This window comes from Amblyomma americanum, chromosome 3 (genome assembly GCF_052857255.1).
Source record: "Amblyomma americanum isolate KBUSLIRL-KWMA chromosome 3, ASM5285725v1, whole genome shotgun sequence".
Lineage (NCBI taxonomy): Eukaryota > Metazoa > Arthropoda > Arachnida > Ixodida > Ixodidae > Amblyomma > Amblyomma americanum.
In genome coordinates, this window is record NC_135499.1 from 213731617 (window position 1) to 213750487 (window position 18871).

Here is an 18871-nt window from a genome sequence, read left to right on the forward strand (position 1 = left end):
CATAAGCAAACAGCTTATCATCAACTCGGGATATGTCTTCGCTGAACTCCCGTGAGTGCCTTTATCACTTAGTAGCATCTCAAAGATAAACACGTCCTTTCTAACCCAATCGCCCAATTACCTTTATTTAAGTGTTAAGAAAACAGTGACACTTGATCAAATCTAAATTTTTTTAACCTAAAACAAAGTAGCATTTCATTTCTCGTTTTTACACGCACACACAAAAAAGAGGAATAAAAAAAAACAGCTACTTCGAATTGCTACGCGGGGTCAAACATGGCTCACCACCCCCGCGTCGAAAGGATTAGTCCTTCAGCCGCGCCCGCCGGGGTCGCGCTCCGACTGATTGTACGACTGTCAACTCGTGACAAAGGGCAACTGAAAGAAGACATTCCTGATCGCTACTGTCCTCTCCACAGCCCCTCGATGCGCTCAAAAGGCCCTGGTAGCCCATGCAGTGCCGATAACCGATTCCGGGCGACGGACAGCGACCGGAGCGAGAAGCTGCTCTCAGTTCTCGCCCCAAGCAAGCCCGCCTACCCTTTCGCCCTGCGCGCTTCCTCGAATACAGTGCGGAAAGTGAAGGACCCATCCTTGTCAATTGTGGGCGCCGAACCCGCCTGCATGCGTGGTCTCTATTGCTCGACCCCCGAGCTCGCATGCGCCGGGTGTACCGCAACCTAGCGCCCTCTGATCTTTCCTGCCACTTTTTTGCCTTTTTCTTTACCGCCTTTCTGTCAGGTCGGGGTTGTCTGGGTCTTAATGCTGGCCGATGCCCTTTCAAGAACCTCGCTCCTGTTCTGCTTGGTAGACGCGTTTTTCTCTTTCTGTTACTGCGGTCACCTTCAGAAGCATCTGCGCGTGCCTCCTGACCAGTAACTTTAGCTGCAAAATTACAAGGTCCTATGCGGGAAGTCTTTTCTTCCGCTTCTGCCGCAATTTTATCTGTGCTAACGTTAGCACCTGTCTGCGCTCCTGCATTTAGGGCTTGGCATTTCAACAGTTTTTTCTTGGTCGGTGCCCTCTTCCTGTTTTTACGCTTAGACACTTCCGTTTGTGTCTCCTGATCACAACTAGCTTGATCTAGTTTTACACAGGCACCTCGGAGACATTCATCCAATTGCAAACTGGCCGCTTTGCCTTCGCAGGTCAGTGTCAGCTCCACACCGCTGACAGACGGACCTTCCGCTGCCCCCGAGTAGGGCAGTTCGTTTCCCTGAAGGCAGTCCTCCACCGCCCGCTTATCGGCCTGAGCGCTTACCCCTGAAACGCCCTGCTCGCCTGCAATGGAGCTGTCGTCCTCTGTCGACGCGGGGCTTTCGATACAGCGTTTCAACATTACAGGTCCACAATCTTCATGCTGGTTATGCGCTCTTTCACAGTACTGTTTTACGTCGTCACGTCTGTCCAACTGGAACGATCCGGCCTGACTCACTCTCTCTGGAGTCTTGCCTCTCGAGATCGCATCATCCAGTTTCTTCATTTCATGCACAAGCTGCAACCTTCTGAGCTCCCGTTCCTCTCGCTCGGCCGCTAGCCGTTGGCGCTCATTTTCCTCTTTCTTTCGCTCAGTTTCCTCTTTCTTTCGCTCATCTTCCTTTTTCTTTCGCTCAGCTTTGAGGAGTTCCCATGTATCAATAATTATTATTTCCTCTTCGGTTTCCAAGAGCAATTTCCAAATGTCCGAGTTTTTGATCTTAACCCCTACGTCTACACCCAACTCTTCGCACAATGACAGCAAATCTGTCCTTGGCAACTTCATTAGATCCATGTTTACTGCTCCGAGGCTTGACTTTGCTTAACAACTGTTGACGTGAGCTACACACACTTGTCTCACTGAACAACTTCCCTCAATTCCCAGCAGTTCAAAGTATTAACCCAAACATTTGAAGCCTGGCGAATCTCAAGCAAAGTTCAAGCACTCACCCACAGAAGCAACACCACGCCGCATGGTCGATCCCACCGCTGCCACCAGTTGTTAGATGCGGGCCCCTGGTTCGCCTGTGCCGTCTCTCGCCAAGGTCGGTGTCCCCGGGTTCCGGATCGGGAGACTGCTGTAGTGGGGTTGACGAAGAGATGAGAGGGTCTTCGAGGTGAAGGAGAGACTGAAGGGTTTATTTACATTTATACAAAGATTGAAAGAGTGAATCGGGAGCTGGCGAACACACGCCAGATCGCTGCTTAAATAGGGTCCGCTGTCCCCAGGTCCCTAGTTGGGGAATCTAGTTCATTACAAATGCGTCGAATCACTGTGATGTAGATCACGTGTCCAGTCTTCCGGGTCCGCCCCCATCCACACACTCTTGCCACTTCTGGCAGATTAGTGTCCGCGCTGTCCAGGCTTCAGTGATGAATAGCCCGAAGGGGGTCCCATTGAGAGCGTCGAAGGTCATTCACCTGCACTTCACAGCGGTAGCGTGGGGCGAATGGATCCCACCGCAGTTCGCAGAAGCTTTCACGTATGGGTGTGGGAAAGCACAGTCTAAGTCGAAGTTGTTTTCGAAGCATGAAGATTCCAGAGACGTTGGCTTAGTCAAACCCGGCCGCATTTGTCACGGCTGATTTGCAGTTCCGCCGCTCGCCGGCTCCCCGTCGTCCCCTCCGGGAGAAAAATGTCCCGGGTTGAGAACAAAAGACAGGTTCACTAAAGCCTTTCTCAGACAGCGGGGAGCCGTTTCACCCCTTAAACAGCAGGGGGGGGGGGGGGGGGGGAAGGACCCTTGTAGACGCCACCACCTGCACTCGTAGCGCTGCAACCACATCGACGGCCCTTTGAAGCCTCGGTAGATTGATGATTCCCTGTGGCTTTAATATTCTTGGCATGTTGGCGTCTCCAAACGTAACAATGTATACGCTTACGTACGCTAAACGCCAGCATTCTGCAGGACGTTACGCTCTTTTGATGCTGCCCGATATTTTCTGACACGTCTGCTGCCCGCGCCATCTTACGCCATTTCCAGGGGAGGCAGTGTTTTTTTAGACTGAATAAAAGTGATCTCGCCTCGTATACTCTGCGCTGTGGGAAAGTGGGAGCAGACAAAGAGAAGAGATGAGTACATATGCACCCAGACATATGTATTATCAGCAACAAATGAAACGCCAGCAGCACAATTAAAACACGAACAACAAAATGAGATCTTAGCCGGAGGAGGCTCAATACTAGCGCAGATTAATTTCGCTTCGAAGGCGCGAAGACTGTCCTTTAAGAGTGTTAACATCGCTTGAAATTTCTCTCCAAGAGCTGGTATGATTGCTTTTTTTGTGCTAGCAGTTCAATTTACTTGTTCGCGTCTCATTTGTTGATGATAATACGTGTAGTATCGACTACCTATGTGTAGCGCACATGCATGCAGTCAGTATGTAAACAAGGACTCCACTTAGAGCCGCGATTTCACTTCCTGTGCCTCGCGGAGAATATATGGCGGCGCTTACGGCTTGGCTTGCGCGTTGTGGACAAGCTCGAAGGAGCACGATAACGATTACGGACAGCTGTCGGTTGTCGGTGTAAAATGGCGAACGAGTATAAAAGGGAGCATTAGCACGATAAGCAGCGATTACTCTCCGAGTATGATCGGGAAAAACACTTTTGAGAATGTATAGTTCTTATTTGCGCGCATGCATGCTTCCTTGCATCTCTCCCAAGCTCGATGCAGAAGCAAAGCTAAAGCGTTCTGTCGCGTTAAATTTAAGTGTTTCTTTTAATATTGTCCTTGCCTGCACATGAAAAAAAAAAAAGCAGGCACACGTCAGACAATTGTGCACCTGCCTATGCGAGGCCGTTGCAAATTGTGCGGCCGGTGTCTGCCAGCTGGTGGCATTACTACGTTTATTGGCAGGAAAATATCGAGGGCCGACTGATCTTGTTAATATAAAAGACGTTTCGGCCGCGCTACGGGGCCTTGTTTACGATGAAGGGATGTAACTGAAGGTTGACTGTATCGGCTCCATGACGTGACGTAAGCAGCGGGTGTATGTCGGGGGTAGTTTGCCTTCGTTGCGATTGAGCGTGTATGCCACCATCTGAATATGAAAGGATTCCAAGTATGGCCTTGTCGACTAGTTTTTTTTTTACGATTATCTTTGCGCCATCCCAGTCGATGCCGTGGCCAGATCAGACAGCGTGTTCAGCCAGCGCGTTTGTTGCCGCGTGGTTCTTTGCCGACATGATTATTGTGCTGTTGCAATCTTTTCCTGATATCGCCCGTTTCGCTGCTGGTTGTGAGCATGTGTACATCAGTGAAACGGGCGATTTCCACAAAAGATTGCAACAGCACAACAATCATGTTGCCAAAGAAGCACGTGGCAGCAAATGCTCTGGCTGAACATGCTGTCTCCTGGGGCCATGGCATGACTGAGAAGGCGCAAAGATAATCGAAAAAAAAATACAATACTTTACCTGGAATCCCTTCATATTCAGACGACGGCATACACGCTCAAGCGCAACGAAGGCAATCTACCCCCGATATTCACCCGCTGCTTACGTGCCGTCATGGAGCCGGTACAATCGACCTTCAATTCCATCCCTTCATTGTGAGGCATGTCCCCGTAGCGGGTTTAACAAGATTGTTGGGCGCTCGATATTTTCTTGCCATGCGCATTACCGACCAGTCGGGTCACTGTCAAACCCTGGATTACTACGTTTATGATTAGCTGTAATTATTTCCTATCGCCTTCTCTTCTCAGCAGTTGTTCCTGTCCCCTCCTTTGCTTTCGCTTTTATCCTTTGTTTTTGTGCGCAAATAACTGATCTGGGCCGTGCATTTTTCACTACTTTTTTTTAATTTAGGCTCTTGGCGATGAAGGGAATATTCAGTACTAGATTATCTGCTTCCGGTCATAGTTTCTTTTTTCTCTCTAGCGAGATACAGGAACAGCGTCCGGCTTTCCACCAATGTCTTGAATTTAGTATCGGCCTTCGAAGACATAAAATGTCTTTCGCGTCGTGCCTGCTGCGCTTCAGGAGCGCTCTAGTCATCCACACATTCTGGTCTTGAAAACCGAATCTGAACTTCTGTTACATCATTGCCAAAGTTTATCGGTTGTTTTTTTTTTTTCAGAATGATTGTAGTCGTTATCATCCCTGGAATCCAATCAGTGGCAGGCAGTTCTGGAGCAGCCATTCACCCCGTTTCGTGCGGTATTCGGCTACGAATGGCGCTGCCTTGCCACCCACCACTGAGCGCTGGGGGGAAGGGTGAGGCGCAGTAGCCCGTGCTGCCTTTGTTCAGTGCCCGGCGAAATTAACGACCGCAGCGCGCATCGCAGTTGCGTTGGGATGGCGCCCTTCTCTCCCCTCCCAAAAGGGGCCCACTCCCCCGTTACGTTTGACTCGCCTCTCCGCCCGCAGCCACCGGGCACCTCTCTCTGCTCTCCAATGGCTTCCTCGGGGTGATTCCATTTTGAGGAGAGCCTATTAGTCCGGAAGCACGATGTGCGCCCGCCACCCGCCCGGTTTTAAAATGCGCCTGGTGAGACCTCCCCACCCCTTTCTCTCTTTTTGTTTCCATTTCCGTTCCCTTCTTCCGCTAGCGTCTGTGAACCGGCTCTACAGTGCGCCATCATCCGTTCAACCCTGCCCGGCCTGTTCAACCCTCGCTTTTAGTCGAGCCCAGCCTGGGCTGTCCCTCGTCAACCGGCCCGGGCCTTCTTCCTCGAACGCCTTGGTTCGCGGTCGACAGAGGGCGTGGCGGATGCCTTCTGACGGTGATTTGAAGGCTCTCGCTCACTTGGGGGTTTCTACACGGCAGGGGATCGGGTAGTGATTCATGGGACGAATCAGCGTTCTCCATTCTTTACGCGACCATAGATGCGAGCCGATAGCTGCCATCAACTCAACATGAAGTTTAGCACAGGTTCAGTACTAACGCTGCTGCCTGATTCCCTGCTGTGAGGAAATGTTGCGGCAGCTGCCAACCAGCGAAGGTATCCGCCACTTAGCTGCGTAGTGCTGGGGCAGAATGGTTGTTGAGAGGGGAACAGGGGTCTAGCGATTCTTGCTGGCGCTGGGCGTGTGCCGTTGGAACACTGTGGCAACTTTTTAATGGTGCCACTTAGCGATCTGCACTCCGACATTCGGGCCTTTCCACTGGCCAAGTTTGCCAAAACTACCACTTGGAACCTCTGCCTATGGGGTATACTGGCAGTTGCCAACTGCGCCCTACGACTTGTGAACAATCTCGAGGAGTTTATTTTACCACGCCTGGCGACGCAACGATTCGCAGACCTCGCAATTTCGGGCCAGTCAGCGCGTGGCATCTTGAACTATTACATGCTCGGCAGGAAAGGGTCTTGCAGCTGGTATTATTAAGGTATTATCAAGAAGCTCCCCAGCTTCTCCACCGTCCGCACCAAACACGTCCTCGACAACCTGAAAACCTTTGCGAGAGACTGTGCTGGTTGCTTTAAAAAATAATAAAATCAAAAAACATTTCTTCTGTCACTCCCTCCTTTATCCCTTCCCTTACGGCGCGGTTCAGGTGTCCAACGATATATGAGACAGATACTGCGCCATTTCCTTTCCCCCCAAAAAAACAATTATTATTATTAAAAACATTGGCAGCGAGGGTCACGCGGTGCGCACGACTCGTACTCCGGAAAGTGTCTCCCCTTTCCTATGGCGATCTGATTGGTTTATGGGGGTTTAACGTCCCAAAGCGACTGAGGCTATGAGGTACGCCGTAGTGAAGGGCTCCGGTAATTTCGACCACCTGGGGTTCTTTAACGTGCACTGACATCGCACAATACACGGGCCTCCAGAAATTCGCCTCCATCGAAATTCGACCGCCGCGGCCGGGATCGAACCCGCGTCTTTGGGGCCAGCAGCCGAGCTCCATAACCACTGAGCCACCGCGGCGGCGGTATGGCGGTCTGAGTTCGTCTGCAAACAGAATTGATGACTTGCGTTGCGTCACGTGCCTGGTGGTTCGATTGCACGGTCAATACTCCGACAATGCTTCAGGCGAAAAAATGCGGCCATTCGGAGGCCGTAGTAATCCACCCGTTTCCGGTGACGCTGTGATCGGACTCTCTTGGAGCGGGCTGCAACTGGCGAAGCCGCTGGGGACACGCGGAGACCCCCACCCGCTGCACTGTGTACTCTAGTTCACTATACCCTAGTGGTGGAAATAAATCCGGAGCCCTCCACTGCGGCGTCTCTAGTAGCCTATGTTCAGCTTTTGGAGTTTACCCACATACCATATTATATAGTATATATTTTGTTGGCTCTGAACTAATGGCGCCGTGTTGCGAAGATTTCCGAGCCATTCGACGTTAAAGAAAACTGCGAGTTAGCTCAATAATTATGTGGCATTTGGGCTTCCTAGTTTCTGTTGCATTTATGTTAAAGAACCTTGTACTAGGTGCTTGTTTCTTCGTGCAACGACTCTGTTGGCTGTACTACAAATCCCCTTTTTTTTTGTGCGAGTTATTAACCTTCGTGATACCGCGTATGCAGGCTTCGTGCAGTAACATATGGAAGCGTGTCAACCTAAGCATAACCCGACAACCTGTTTTGCCGTGTCCTCACCCACAGCTATTCGCTGCCAAAGTGAATTAGGTCCGTTCAGAGGGCATGGCGATTCGCAGGTCACCGAGTGCGCCGTTTCCTCTCATTTCTCCTTCATCGTTGTCATTCGGTTCCTCGTCATCCCTACTCTCGGCCCTCATGTGACAGGCTTGGCCCACCCCTGTGCAGCTGGTAGACCAGCTGGGTAAGGCGACTGTGGCGCCAGGGTGCCTCAGTCAGCCTTCTTTGAAGGAACGCTGCGTCAAGGCACCCTATCTGGCGCTAGTTGCACGCGACACCTAGCGTTGCGTTGGAGTAAAGGTTTGCTATCTCCTCCTCTCTCTTTCGTAGATCGCTGAGGGAACTCCCACTTCGTCTTTTGGCTAAACGTGAGCACCCTGGATTCGCATAAAAAAAACTTAAGTGCGCAGGCTGTAATTAGTATACTCAGGCAACAATTGCCCGCACCCCTATAGTTAAGTAGCCCTCCGCAACTCTGCCTTGTGAGCCAGTGCAATTGGGAAATCTCTGCAAGGCTAGAGAGGAATGAAAGCTGGGATCGGGGGAGTGCCAGGTCGGGCGAGTTTCCCCCCGCAGTCTTGCGCTTATGACCCCCATAACTCTGCGCATCCGTTCGTCAGTCGCGGCGCGTGAAGCCTGCCTGCGGGCGAGATTCTCTGCAAAGCCTCTCACTTCAGCAGTGGAGCCTACGCGCAAGCAAGCGTGCTCGCGTGTGTGCATACCCTGCTCTGCCTCTATGCGGCCATTTGTTTTAACCCGCAATTTAATTAAGCTGGCCTGTGTGTGTGCGCGTGTTGCCGTGGAGCCCCTGGCTGAAACCGGAGCGACCGTATCTTGTGCCGGAGGCTGACTACGCCGCGCCGCTGGCCTAGCGACAGCGCGCTTTGTTTTCCAGGCCCCGAGCCTTTTATCTCCTTTCCCTCTCCCCCTTTCCCATCCGCTCTTTCCTCGGCTGTTTTTGCTTTCAAGTGGAGGCTTTCGGTCTCTCCCGACGGCGCGCGCGTTCCGCCGACGCAAGCCGCCCGTGGCGTCACGCCTCGATCGGCGGCGGCCGGGCGGTGAGTCATCCACCCTGGGCGTCGTGGCGCTGTCAGCCCTGGGGCCCGGTGACGCCGGCGGACGTGTGCTTGCTTGGATGGCTCGAACGCCTCGCTATCGCGCGCGCATCGCTTGTCGCGATCACATCCGTCCTCTTGCTCCGAGGAGCTCGGAGGGGCGGATGCGTTGAGCGATGACCCCCGATCGAGAGTCGGCGCCTCAGGAGGCGACATCGGTCGAGGAATGCGGTGTTTCGCTTTTGTTTTCGTCTTGCTTGCAAGACTCATGATTTGTTCGGGTGTTTGTTAGCCGCTGATGACAATAGGAGGCATTCGTTCGGTTGAATGCATGCAAGGTCCGGCAAGTACACGCAGCAACGAAAACGCGATGAATGTGCAACGAAGGGAAAAGGAACCTCCGAAAGAACAAAAACAAGGCAAGGACGAACCCGCATCGATTGACGGGGGGGGGGGGGGGGGGGGGTACTAATACTGGCCACCCGCGGCTTTTATTTTTTTTACTGGATCCATGAGGAAACACCACAGAGGGTATTTGTCTCCATTCACGGGACATTGTTGATTACATTGACAGTGATGGCGTCAAGGGGAGGTAAGAAGTGGCGGGCGCCTTCCCATAAATCTGCCGAACGCTTTCTTCAGTTCCTGACGAGTTGTTTTTTTTTTTTGGCACATAATGTCTTAAACGTACCAGTTCCTGCATTTAACCCTGGCTGGTGAGAAAATGTGCGAAGCTGTCGTCGAAGCTTCATGAGGCGCAATGCTATGTAGGAACCGTGCCGGCCAAAAGTTTTACTCCCCCTCCCTCCTCTACGAATATCAGCACCACACCCCATTGCGAATATCCTGGCGCCGTTCCTATACGTTGGTACTGACACTACATCGCAGACTGGTCAATACCCCTCACTGTGTTTAGTTTTACACGATAGAGTAATTTCTCCAACACGCCTTGCCTTTGCCGGGCCTAGTGGCGGATCTTTAACAGTCTTCTTGCACGTGGAGAAGCGGTTCTTATGCGAGTTGCTATCACCGACACATTTTAAGTGTATGAGGTTGTCTGTATAAGAATCTAACAATACAGGTCACCTCCGTCCTTGTATCGCCATATATTTGATCAGCCAGTTTACGTCCACTCCAGGACAGAGGCCTCATCGAGTGACCCCCAATTATCCCTGTCCTTCCTATCCCAGAAATTTTCCTTACCTGATCTCCCGACCTGACTCTTTCCCGCCCCCAGCTATGTTTTTCCAGAGTCCTTCAATGATTTTGCCTTCCTGTAGATCTACTCTGTAACTCTAGCGGGCTATCGGTTATCGTTTGTCTTCTTTGACCGCAGCGGTGGGCTAGTAGTCTGAGCATCCGCCTCGCATGCGGGAGGTGCGGGGTTCGATCCCCAGGGCCGCCGGGTACCCACCGGTGATACCATGGGTACAAGCTTTCCCCTGCCTCTTGTTCGGCTTATTCAGGGTGAAATGCTTGGGAAATGCGTCGTTGACCCCACCTTGAGTAGAAGAAAACACCTTGTGCCATGGCACTCTTTGGCCACAGATGTCCTTGCGCCATAAGAATCAATCATCATCATCATCATCATTTGACTTATGTGTGTCTAATTTCTGAAGTGGTACGAACCAACAAGGTGCCCCACAGACCACTGTAGCCTCGCGAGTGCCAACGAATAGCCTTTGGGAGGCTTCGCGTTGTTGCTCGTTAGACCCGGTGACGCAGCACTTTGCTGAATGCCCGTCTCGTTCCCCTTCGCAGACACGGAGCAGTGGGAGCTCACGAGCGGCGAAGGCAGCAGCGGCTGCGGCGAACACCCCCCGGCGCGGCACAACCACTCGTGCGTGGTGCACCAGGGCGCCATGTGGGTCTACGGGGGCCTCACCGACCTCCAGGAGCGCTCCGACTTCTGGACCTACCACTTCGGTACATGATGTGCAATTGTACATTGCACCCTAAACCGCTTTTCTTTTTTTTGCGGACAAAGCGACACCATTTCCGCACATTCTCTTCATAATCGAGGCAGTAATTACTCATTAGCACCCATCTGTGGCAGCCATTCGGCTACACAGAGAAGCTACGCAGCTTTCTCAGGGAGGGTTCGAACCCCGGTCCAGGGCGAAATTTTCTTCCAACTGCGAAGGTTCTGAGGAATGCGCGGAGCTTTCCATTGCGGCCATATGGGTGCGCTCAGGAGGGTGTTAATGAGTAATTACTATCTTGGTCGAAACGCACTCCACGTTGGGGGGATTGCCCTAAATACATTGGACTTTTTGTGTTCGCGCACGCAGACGGCGGCCGCTGGAGTCGAGTGCGGCAAGCCAAGGGCGGCCCCGTCGAGCTGCACGGACACGCGGCCGTGCAGGCACAGGGCTTCATGTACCTCTTCGGCGGGGAGCGGGCCGGCGCCGCCAACAACGACCTCTGGAGGTTCCACTTTGGTGAGCGATCTGTAGACGAGACCACGTGTACGAAATCACTGCGCTTCTCTCTTGAGTGTACACGAGAGGACCACCTGCTTGAAGGAGAATAACCATGCAGTATAGCGATATAACTGCACTATCATTGGAACTCGTTTTACTGTCGTAGCTGTTGTCGCTTGTCCTGCGCATCACATCTACAGCATCTGTAGTATGAATTACAGGACTGTTTATCTGGTTCATATCTCATGCTAATGGCTGCGCACTTCGTAATCTTCTCACCCCTCTGACCTTCTGCCAGTGCAGTTTAACCACGTGAAGTATAACTTTACTGCCTCAACGCGCCACGCATATGCGCCTCTTTTTACCCTCCTGTTCTAGTGAGGGCGGACGCGCTTGCCTGTCTGTAACCAGGTTGCCATAGGTGATGACCAGAGCTGATGACCACAGGTGATTAAGATTACCATAGTTGATTCTTGAAAACACTTCGCGAAGGTCAGAACGAAAGGGAGACAGACAACACGAGCGCGGAAGTGAACAGTTTAGCTCAGCAAGAAGCCGTGCTGGGGTTCATACAGCGTGGTCGGGCCAGAGAAGGGACGAGGAAGCCGGAGACATGGTTACGAAGACACGAAGAAACTTTATACGAACTAATTTACTTTTGTACACGTAAGAGCAAATCGGAGTCTCTCTGTCGCACTCGTTGCCGAGTTTTATAAGGCTCATATACCCTAGAGTCCCTAGGTGGAGGATGGGCCTGCCGAGGAAGGAGTGTCCCGACGCGAACAGGCTGTGCAGCAAGCTGGTGCCGACCTCGTGCCGAGCTAAACTGTTCATATCCGTGCTTGTGTTGTTTGTTTCTCACCGGTCCCGTCCTCCGCGCTGTTTTGAAGAACAAACTTGCGCAGCTACAAGCCCAAATTTATACACCATATCTCAGTCCCTCGCCCCTTTTTTGTGCGCGTGCAGCCAGCGAGACGTGGGAGAAGGTGGCCGTGGAGGGCGCCGTGCCGACGCCTCGGTGCCGGCACGTGGCCCTGGTCAACCCGGGCATGGCCACCTGGGCCGACCGCGTGTCCTCCAGGGAAGAGGAGGAGTGTGCGGCTGCGCTGTCCCAGCACCGGCCCCGCGCCGCCGGCCGGGCCGCCTCGATGCGCTTCAAGGTGCACCCGGTGTCCCGGCTGTGCAGCAAGCGCACCGGCTCCCAGGACGAGGACGACGACGACGACGGAGGCTGCGCGTACGGCGGATGTGGCGCCCAGGTCAACCTCAGGTGCGCCCCCCCCCCCCTTCCACTCCGGGACGGGGGACTACCAGTAGACGCGCATGAAGTAGTTGGGCGCCTCTGGGAATGCGCAGCGCTCTCGTGGCCGACTGATTTCGAATTCTTCAGCATGCGTCCCCGCGGGAAAGATCCACCGTGGGGGGAGACTGCTGCAACTTGTATATGTTCTTAGGTTTTCATGAAAACAAGCAGAGAACACCACAGTTCCGTCTTCTTTGAGGTGACAGCCACGTTGAATGTCTTCCATAGTTTCTATATTTCGGTTCTCAGCGCGGGATCTTTTTTTATGTGCTGCGGCAAGCATGACAGCGAGGTGGGCGGCCATATGGAACTGCCAAATGTATTCTTGGCTGTTTTCTGTCATGATGGCAAGGAAAAGCCCTGTTTAGGGGTTGCTGCCGGACAGCATTTTAACGGCGTTTGCGGTGACCAGAAGTTACGCACATGGCGGCTGTTACCGTGCACATATGGTCTTTGCCCTGACATCGTCAGATAAGCGTGTTTCTAGAGGGCAGGTTCAAGAGTGCACGCTGAAGTGTACGCAGCATGAAGCATGGAGCCGCATGCCCGCTGGTTCTGCCCGAGTTCATGGTGAAAGACAGTGATGAGGTCTGTTTGTGGTGGTTGGGAGAGCATGCTCTGGACGCAGCCTGCTTCGACGTACTTTCCGCGTCACTGCCCCGCGTGTCGGCGCGCACACACACACAAACACGGCGACCGGGGTTGCCGGCGCAGGTCTCTGAAGGAGAAGCTCTCCAGCAGCCGGCTGGTGCGCAGCATCTCCAGCGGCAACTACGCCGTGGGCGGCGTGCGCCGCGACGAGACCGTGAAGCTGCTGGAAGGGGACGGGGCGGCGTCCAACGCGCCCACTCCGCAAGCCATCCAGAAATCGGCCAGCTCAGACGCCGTGCTCGAGGCGTCCGACAGCAGCGGAGCGTCCACGCCCAGGCACCAGCTGACCGTGCGCGTGCGGCCCCTGTCCGAGATACTGCCCCGCAACCGGGACTGCTCGGTACCCGTGCCACCGGGCATGCTCAGCCCGCCGCCGCAGAGCAACAGGTCTCGACGCATCACAAGGTGCGCCTCTTCTCCCCCACATCGCCGCTGACACCCCTACCCCACCCCGCCGTCTCGCCTTTTAACCCTCATCCGTCTTCGCCGTGGATCCCCGCTGCTGTGAGGAGAGGGAAGCAACCCCTGAGCCCACCCGTCCTGCTCTATGACCGCTTCTGGTCGGATGCATCCGATATGTGCTTGGCCAAGTAAGGGCCCGCACAGGCTTCGGGACTGGTGTTGAACGATCGCTTTGTCTCCTTGCTGCTGATGGGCTGCGATGCGTGCCGTGGGCACCTCTCTTTGTCTTCCGCATGCAGCAGAGTCTGATCACACTTCAGCAAATCACTTGAGCGTCAACGATCGCCACACGTCTCTGGCTGCTAGTGCTAGTGGTGGGACGTCAGGGATCACCAACAATGCTAACCCTTAATAAGTTTACTCAATACACAACAAAAAGCTTGAATGTGTGTTGCGGCTTTTGCTGCGTAGAGCCGCCTGACTTGTCGCCGTTCGGGTGGTTGGTTTCACAGTTCCCAGAGCTTGAACACCTTCAACGTGTCTTCTTCGGCGGCTGCCTCAGCCGCTGCGCGGACGGGGGCCAGCTGCTGCTGCACGCCCACGACGACCACCGGTTCCGACCAGCAGCACACGCCGTGCGAGAACGCCACCGACCCCCGCGCCGACCTGCTCATCGACCTCGACCAGAGCAGCGTCAGGTAGGCACTTACGAGCGGGGTCTAAGAGAAAGGAACTTAAAGTTGCATCAGTCTTTGTAGCAAGACGTGGCCTGCATTGTTTTACTATATTCTGTTGTCTGTCTTCAGCCAGCTTTGTTTCATTGTTCCCGTTTTGAGGTGCTCTCCGGTGTGTGTGTTTTCTTTTTTTCTTTTTGTAGCGGTAGCCACATAGCTACATTACGGTAAGATTTCGAGCCTTCAGCGTCGCGCCGCCACTCTGTGACATGGTTGGTCACGTGGTGCGGAGCAGCTGCCGGCGGCGCGGCGCCGTGGCTAGCCACGTGGCTCATCACGTGATGCGGAGCAGGTGCTGCTGCAATAGCTGTGCGCATGCGCCGTGTCAAGTGGGACGAAGATGAAGGAGAAACGCCCAGAGAAACGGAGCGGCGAAGGGACTAACTTTTCAAATTCAACTGAGCAAGTTCCACTCGGCCAGCTGTAGCTATCGCGTCACTCCAAGTTTAATCAGAGCTAAACCACCGCCATTTTTTTTTTTGCAATGACAGCCTCAATCAGGACTCTCTGCTGAACGGACGGCATTGCCTTGGCTTCAACTTCGTAGTTATCGTACCCGAAAGCTATCGTATTCGCCTGCTGGACAACAATGATGTCACGCGGTTGCTGCGAGTAGTGGATGCACTGAGGCAGGACAGGGGGCTGTGTTGCAGCGCAACCATCACTATCACTTGTTCGTCCCGGTCAGCATGAAAAGCCTAGAAATTATTCTTAAGATCTGCAAAGCAGAACCACTGCAAAAGCCGTTTCTGTTGGCTCCTTCTTTTTCTCACCCATAAGTGGCGACCCCCGCAATAAACAGCGGCAAAAGCTGCTCCGAAGCAGCTTGTCGTGGCAGTGGCCTGAATAAAAGTTACCGACGCGAACCGCAACGGTTGTCAGCCTGAGACCGTCTGCGCTAACAGGCATCCCGATGCATAGCGCGGTCTCTGCGAACAGTAGAAACAGCCCCCCTTCCATTGCGCACCGCTCGTGCAGGTACCGCGCGGGCGGGCCCCGCCGCTCCACGAGCAGTTACACGTGGTTCTCGGACGCGAGCAGCTCCGGTGCGCCGGCCAGCACTCCGCTGCAGCTGTCGCACAGCACGTCCCACTGCTCGGGCTACTATTCGTTCGCCGAGGAGGACCCCGAGCTGCAGCGGGACATCATGAACTTCCTCACGGGCCACGGGCCCCGGTCACGACCCACCTCGCTCAACGCTGCCACGGCGGCCGCCATCGAGCTGAGCACCTTCAGCGCCGCCGCCCAGCCGGGCATACAGGTCCGTGTCTTGTTTGTCCGGCCGAAGCGGGAGCGCTGCTCTGTGTGTCCCAGAGACTCTACTGCACTTGTTGACAGGAGTTTTTTCTTGCTGTATGGAGGCATAAGTGACTCTTACTGTGCCTTAACTCGTACAGAGGTTATGCACTCGGGCCACAGTGGCCGTCGATATGGCGTACATGGAGCTCGGCCAACGGCCGCGCGCATGTCTAGTCGGCTTATCGCCACTAGACACGCGCGCGCCACTAGACTAGCTGCGCGCTGTATACGCCAAAATGGCGCCCATGACGTCCCCTAACGCACCGCCTCAAGTACTGCCCATACTGGTACTCTGCCCGGTATAGTTCTAGTCTGGCATTATACCAGGCGATTGGTCCGTATGCCAGGTACTGTAGTACCACACTGCTGACATTCAGCCGGCGCCACCATGCAGCCGCACTATCACTGCACGTAGCCTAGCGGCGCCTTGCTCTCTGGTGCGCGCTGTTTGAACGCGACAGCGTTAAGGGCCCAGTGTCGCAGAAAAGCCAGTGTCGTCGGCGGCGTTGGCCGTGAGCGAAAAATCCCTCCTCCTCCTCGCAATCTACGCCACTGCCCCAACAGATGGCGCGCCACGGCAGCGCCTCCCGCTCGTCTCGTTCGGGAGCAGTGGGGCCGTGCGGGCACGCGGGAATCACGCGGTGAGCGGCGAGCAACGCAGCGCACATCCAAAGCGCGTTCACCACGAAGCCTGCGGCTTGCTGCCCGTTCGTTCGGCGCGGAAGCTATGCTGGCGTTCGTGGCATCGGGTTTGTCGAGAACGGTGTGCCGACGAACTACGACTGCAACTTGAGTCCCGCGCGTTTAGGCAAGGCGCCTGGCAGCGCTTCTACGTGGTTTGCCGCTCCGCGCGTCCGTTTCACCGTACGTAGCAGAGCGATTTGTCTAACGGGCAAGGCGTCGCGCCGAACGGGCGATGGCGTTCCGTGGACTCCCAGTCAGTGCTGCAACACGCTGTCGCGTTCCACTCTTAAAGGCGAAGCTTAAGCGTCCTCCAAATTTTTGCAAGCCCCGCCCGAGTAACCGGCCCTCTTGATAAGTGCTACTTTTGTCAGTGACAATATACCTAATACCAGGTACACTACCAGATACCGGTGCCATTTATTAGACGGACGTGCCCGTCGCATTAGGTCAGTGCTTGCGACGTTCGGCTTCTCGAGAATAGTTCGCGGGTTCAATTTCGGCTGCATATTAGCGGATATAATCTGCAGTTTCGTAAGCATGCGGCAGTTGTGTGCTTGGGGTCTCACGACTTTTTCTTTCACAATAGCTGCAATGGGAGACAATGATGCCGCGTTTTTCCCGGTGTCCCGCTGAACTACGTAATACCTCTTCTTCAGCTGGTATGCACGCCACATAGCCAGAATTTCGCGCCGTAGACCTGTGTGTTCTCTCTGCCAGCGTAGACAAGCAGCGACTGGCAGCACAAACATCGGCGAATGCTGGTCGCCTTCGTCGTGACTCGATGAGTTGGGGCGTTCTTTTCACCGTGCGCTGCATTCATCCGGACAGGGCAGGGAAAATGAAAATTGGTTTTTGGGGAAAGGAAATGGCGCAGTAACTGTCTCACTTCTCGGCGGACACCTCAGCCGCACCTTGAGGGAAGGGAGGAAGGTGGGAGTGAAGGAAGAAACAGTTGGGGCCGTAGTCGAGGGCTCCGAAATAATTTCGACCACCTGGGGATCTTTAACGTGCACTGACATCGCACAACACACGGGCGCCTTTTGCGCTTCGCCTCCATCGAAACGCGGCCTTCGCGGTCGGGTTCGAGCCCAGGTACTCCAGATCAGTAGCCGAGCGCTCTAACCACTTAGCCACCGCGGTGGGCAATGCCACGCGGCTACCTCGTACCGACGATCTTGCTGCGCTTTACATAGCTTGCACTTGGGCCGCAGTGGCCGCCATTTTGCAGCACAAGTAGCATGGCGACAGGCGCCGCGCGCATGTCTAATCGGCTTATCGCCACGTGCCGCGGCCGGCACCACTGAAGCACGTGCTCTGTACGCCGTAATGGCGCCCGTCACTTCATGTGCAACCCTCCTATAAGCTGTACCACGCACATAGAGTACTCCTAAATCGGTATTCAGCTGAGATTAGACGCGAAAGTGCGCAGTCTATAACCGTACCTTGGATGCCAGCCTAAAGCTTCGTCGCTGTCAGCCATCTTGAGTCCTAGGACAAAGCTCTCCGCGACTCACCTCCAATCACCTGTCTCGCGCCAAACGACTAACTAAAGGCTTGTCACACTGTCAATCGGAACGGTTAATATAAGCACTTTTTCTTCTACTGACAGACGATTGCGGCGTTTCTTATAAATGTCACACGCCTCACACTGTGCCTTCCTCGACTAATCGACGCACCCCGTCGTTGTGCTGTGCATTTCCTTCGCGGCAGGTGGTGAAGGAGCGTGCGCGCTCCTGGGACCGGGTGTCCCAACGCACGGCCACCGTGTGCAGCCAGGCGGCCACGGTGGCCAAGCGGGCGCCGCCCATCCAGGCCATCAAGGAGGAGAGCTGCCAGAGCACGCCCGTGCGGCTGCGCAGCGCCGGGCGCGCGACGCACGGCAGCCCGCCGGGAGGAGGACGCCCAGAGCTGCACCAGTGGCGGCTCTGCTTCTACGTGTTCGGCGGCCGAGAGCAGGGCGCCCCCGGTCTCTACCGGCAGCCCATCTCCATCTGGAAGCTCTACGTGTGAGAGCACCGTCTTCCGCTGCCTGGGAAACCAGCCAGCCCGATGCTCGTAGTGCACAGCGCCGGGGTTGACCCCTCGAATCAGGAGCGCCGTCCTGGAGTGGCGCCAAGCAGTCCGTTAACGGATGGCTGGGCCGGACAAAGAGCATACGAGTGCACGAACACGTCCTGCCAGGGTCATATAGCGAATGAAAGCGTCCCGCGCACCTGCGGTTTCGCGCCTCCATCATAGGCAACTTGCGCACTCGCGTGCAATAGGGGCGCCTGGCTTGTTCTGGGCATTCGAGTGGTACACAACAAAACAAAGAGAACGAACTTGTCACTGCTATTTTTTCTGTAACATACCACCTAAAATAACGTCCAGAGACAGAGATATAGGTATAATATATGAGTAAATATAAGAAACTATAAACTTTGACAGCGGTATCTAGGTTGCAAGCACAGCCGCCGTCACGCTCAGCATAAACACATTTTAACCTCCTTGTTCTTTTCATTTATACCGCTCAGAAGGATTGCATGCGCTAGCCGAATTGACTTTGTTCCCGCAGCTATTGGAGTTTGCTTTTCTCTAGAATTGCGTCATATGTGTTGGGGTTAAATGCGGCTGTGAGTGTACAGTACCGGTTTGACATTATATTTACGTCCACTTCGTTGCACGTGCTCATAAGCAGTTAGCGGAAGACCAAAGTAAGGCTTTCTTCGAATTACAGCATACGAGCTGCTTTCAGGCATTCTTGGACAAGCCTGGCGCCCTCCGTCATTGTTAGTGTGGCAATGGATTCCTTCAGT

The 18871-nt window shown here is 54.3% G+C and overlaps 1 protein-coding gene across 4 annotated transcripts in view; it reads left to right on the forward strand.

Annotated features, from left to right (window-relative positions):
• The window catches only part of LOC144126030 (uncharacterized), a 77435-nt gene extending 59031 nt beyond the window's left edge, over positions 1-18404 (forward strand). The window contains exons 1-8 of one of the 4 annotated variants that reach the window (XM_077659913.1): positions 8800-8999; positions 10342-10506; positions 10872-11021; positions 11970-12273; positions 13021-13362; positions 13872-14057; positions 15072-15354; positions 17787-18404. In XM_077659913.1, coding sequence (XP_077516039.1) covers positions 8908-8999; positions 10342-10506; positions 10872-11021; positions 11970-12273; positions 13021-13362; positions 13872-14057; positions 15072-15354; positions 17787-18154 — 1890 coding nt within the window. In that variant the 5' untranslated portion in view covers positions 8800-8907 and the 3' untranslated portion in view covers positions 18155-18404. Of the gene's footprint in view, positions 1-8799; positions 9000-10341; positions 10507-10871; positions 11022-11969; positions 12274-13020; positions 13363-13871; positions 14058-15071; positions 15355-17786 lie in introns of those variants that run through there. The other 3 variants (XM_077659911.1, XM_077659914.1, XM_077659912.1) reach the window with 3 other exon arrangements.
• The last annotated feature ends 467 nt before the right edge of the window (positions 18405-18871 follow it).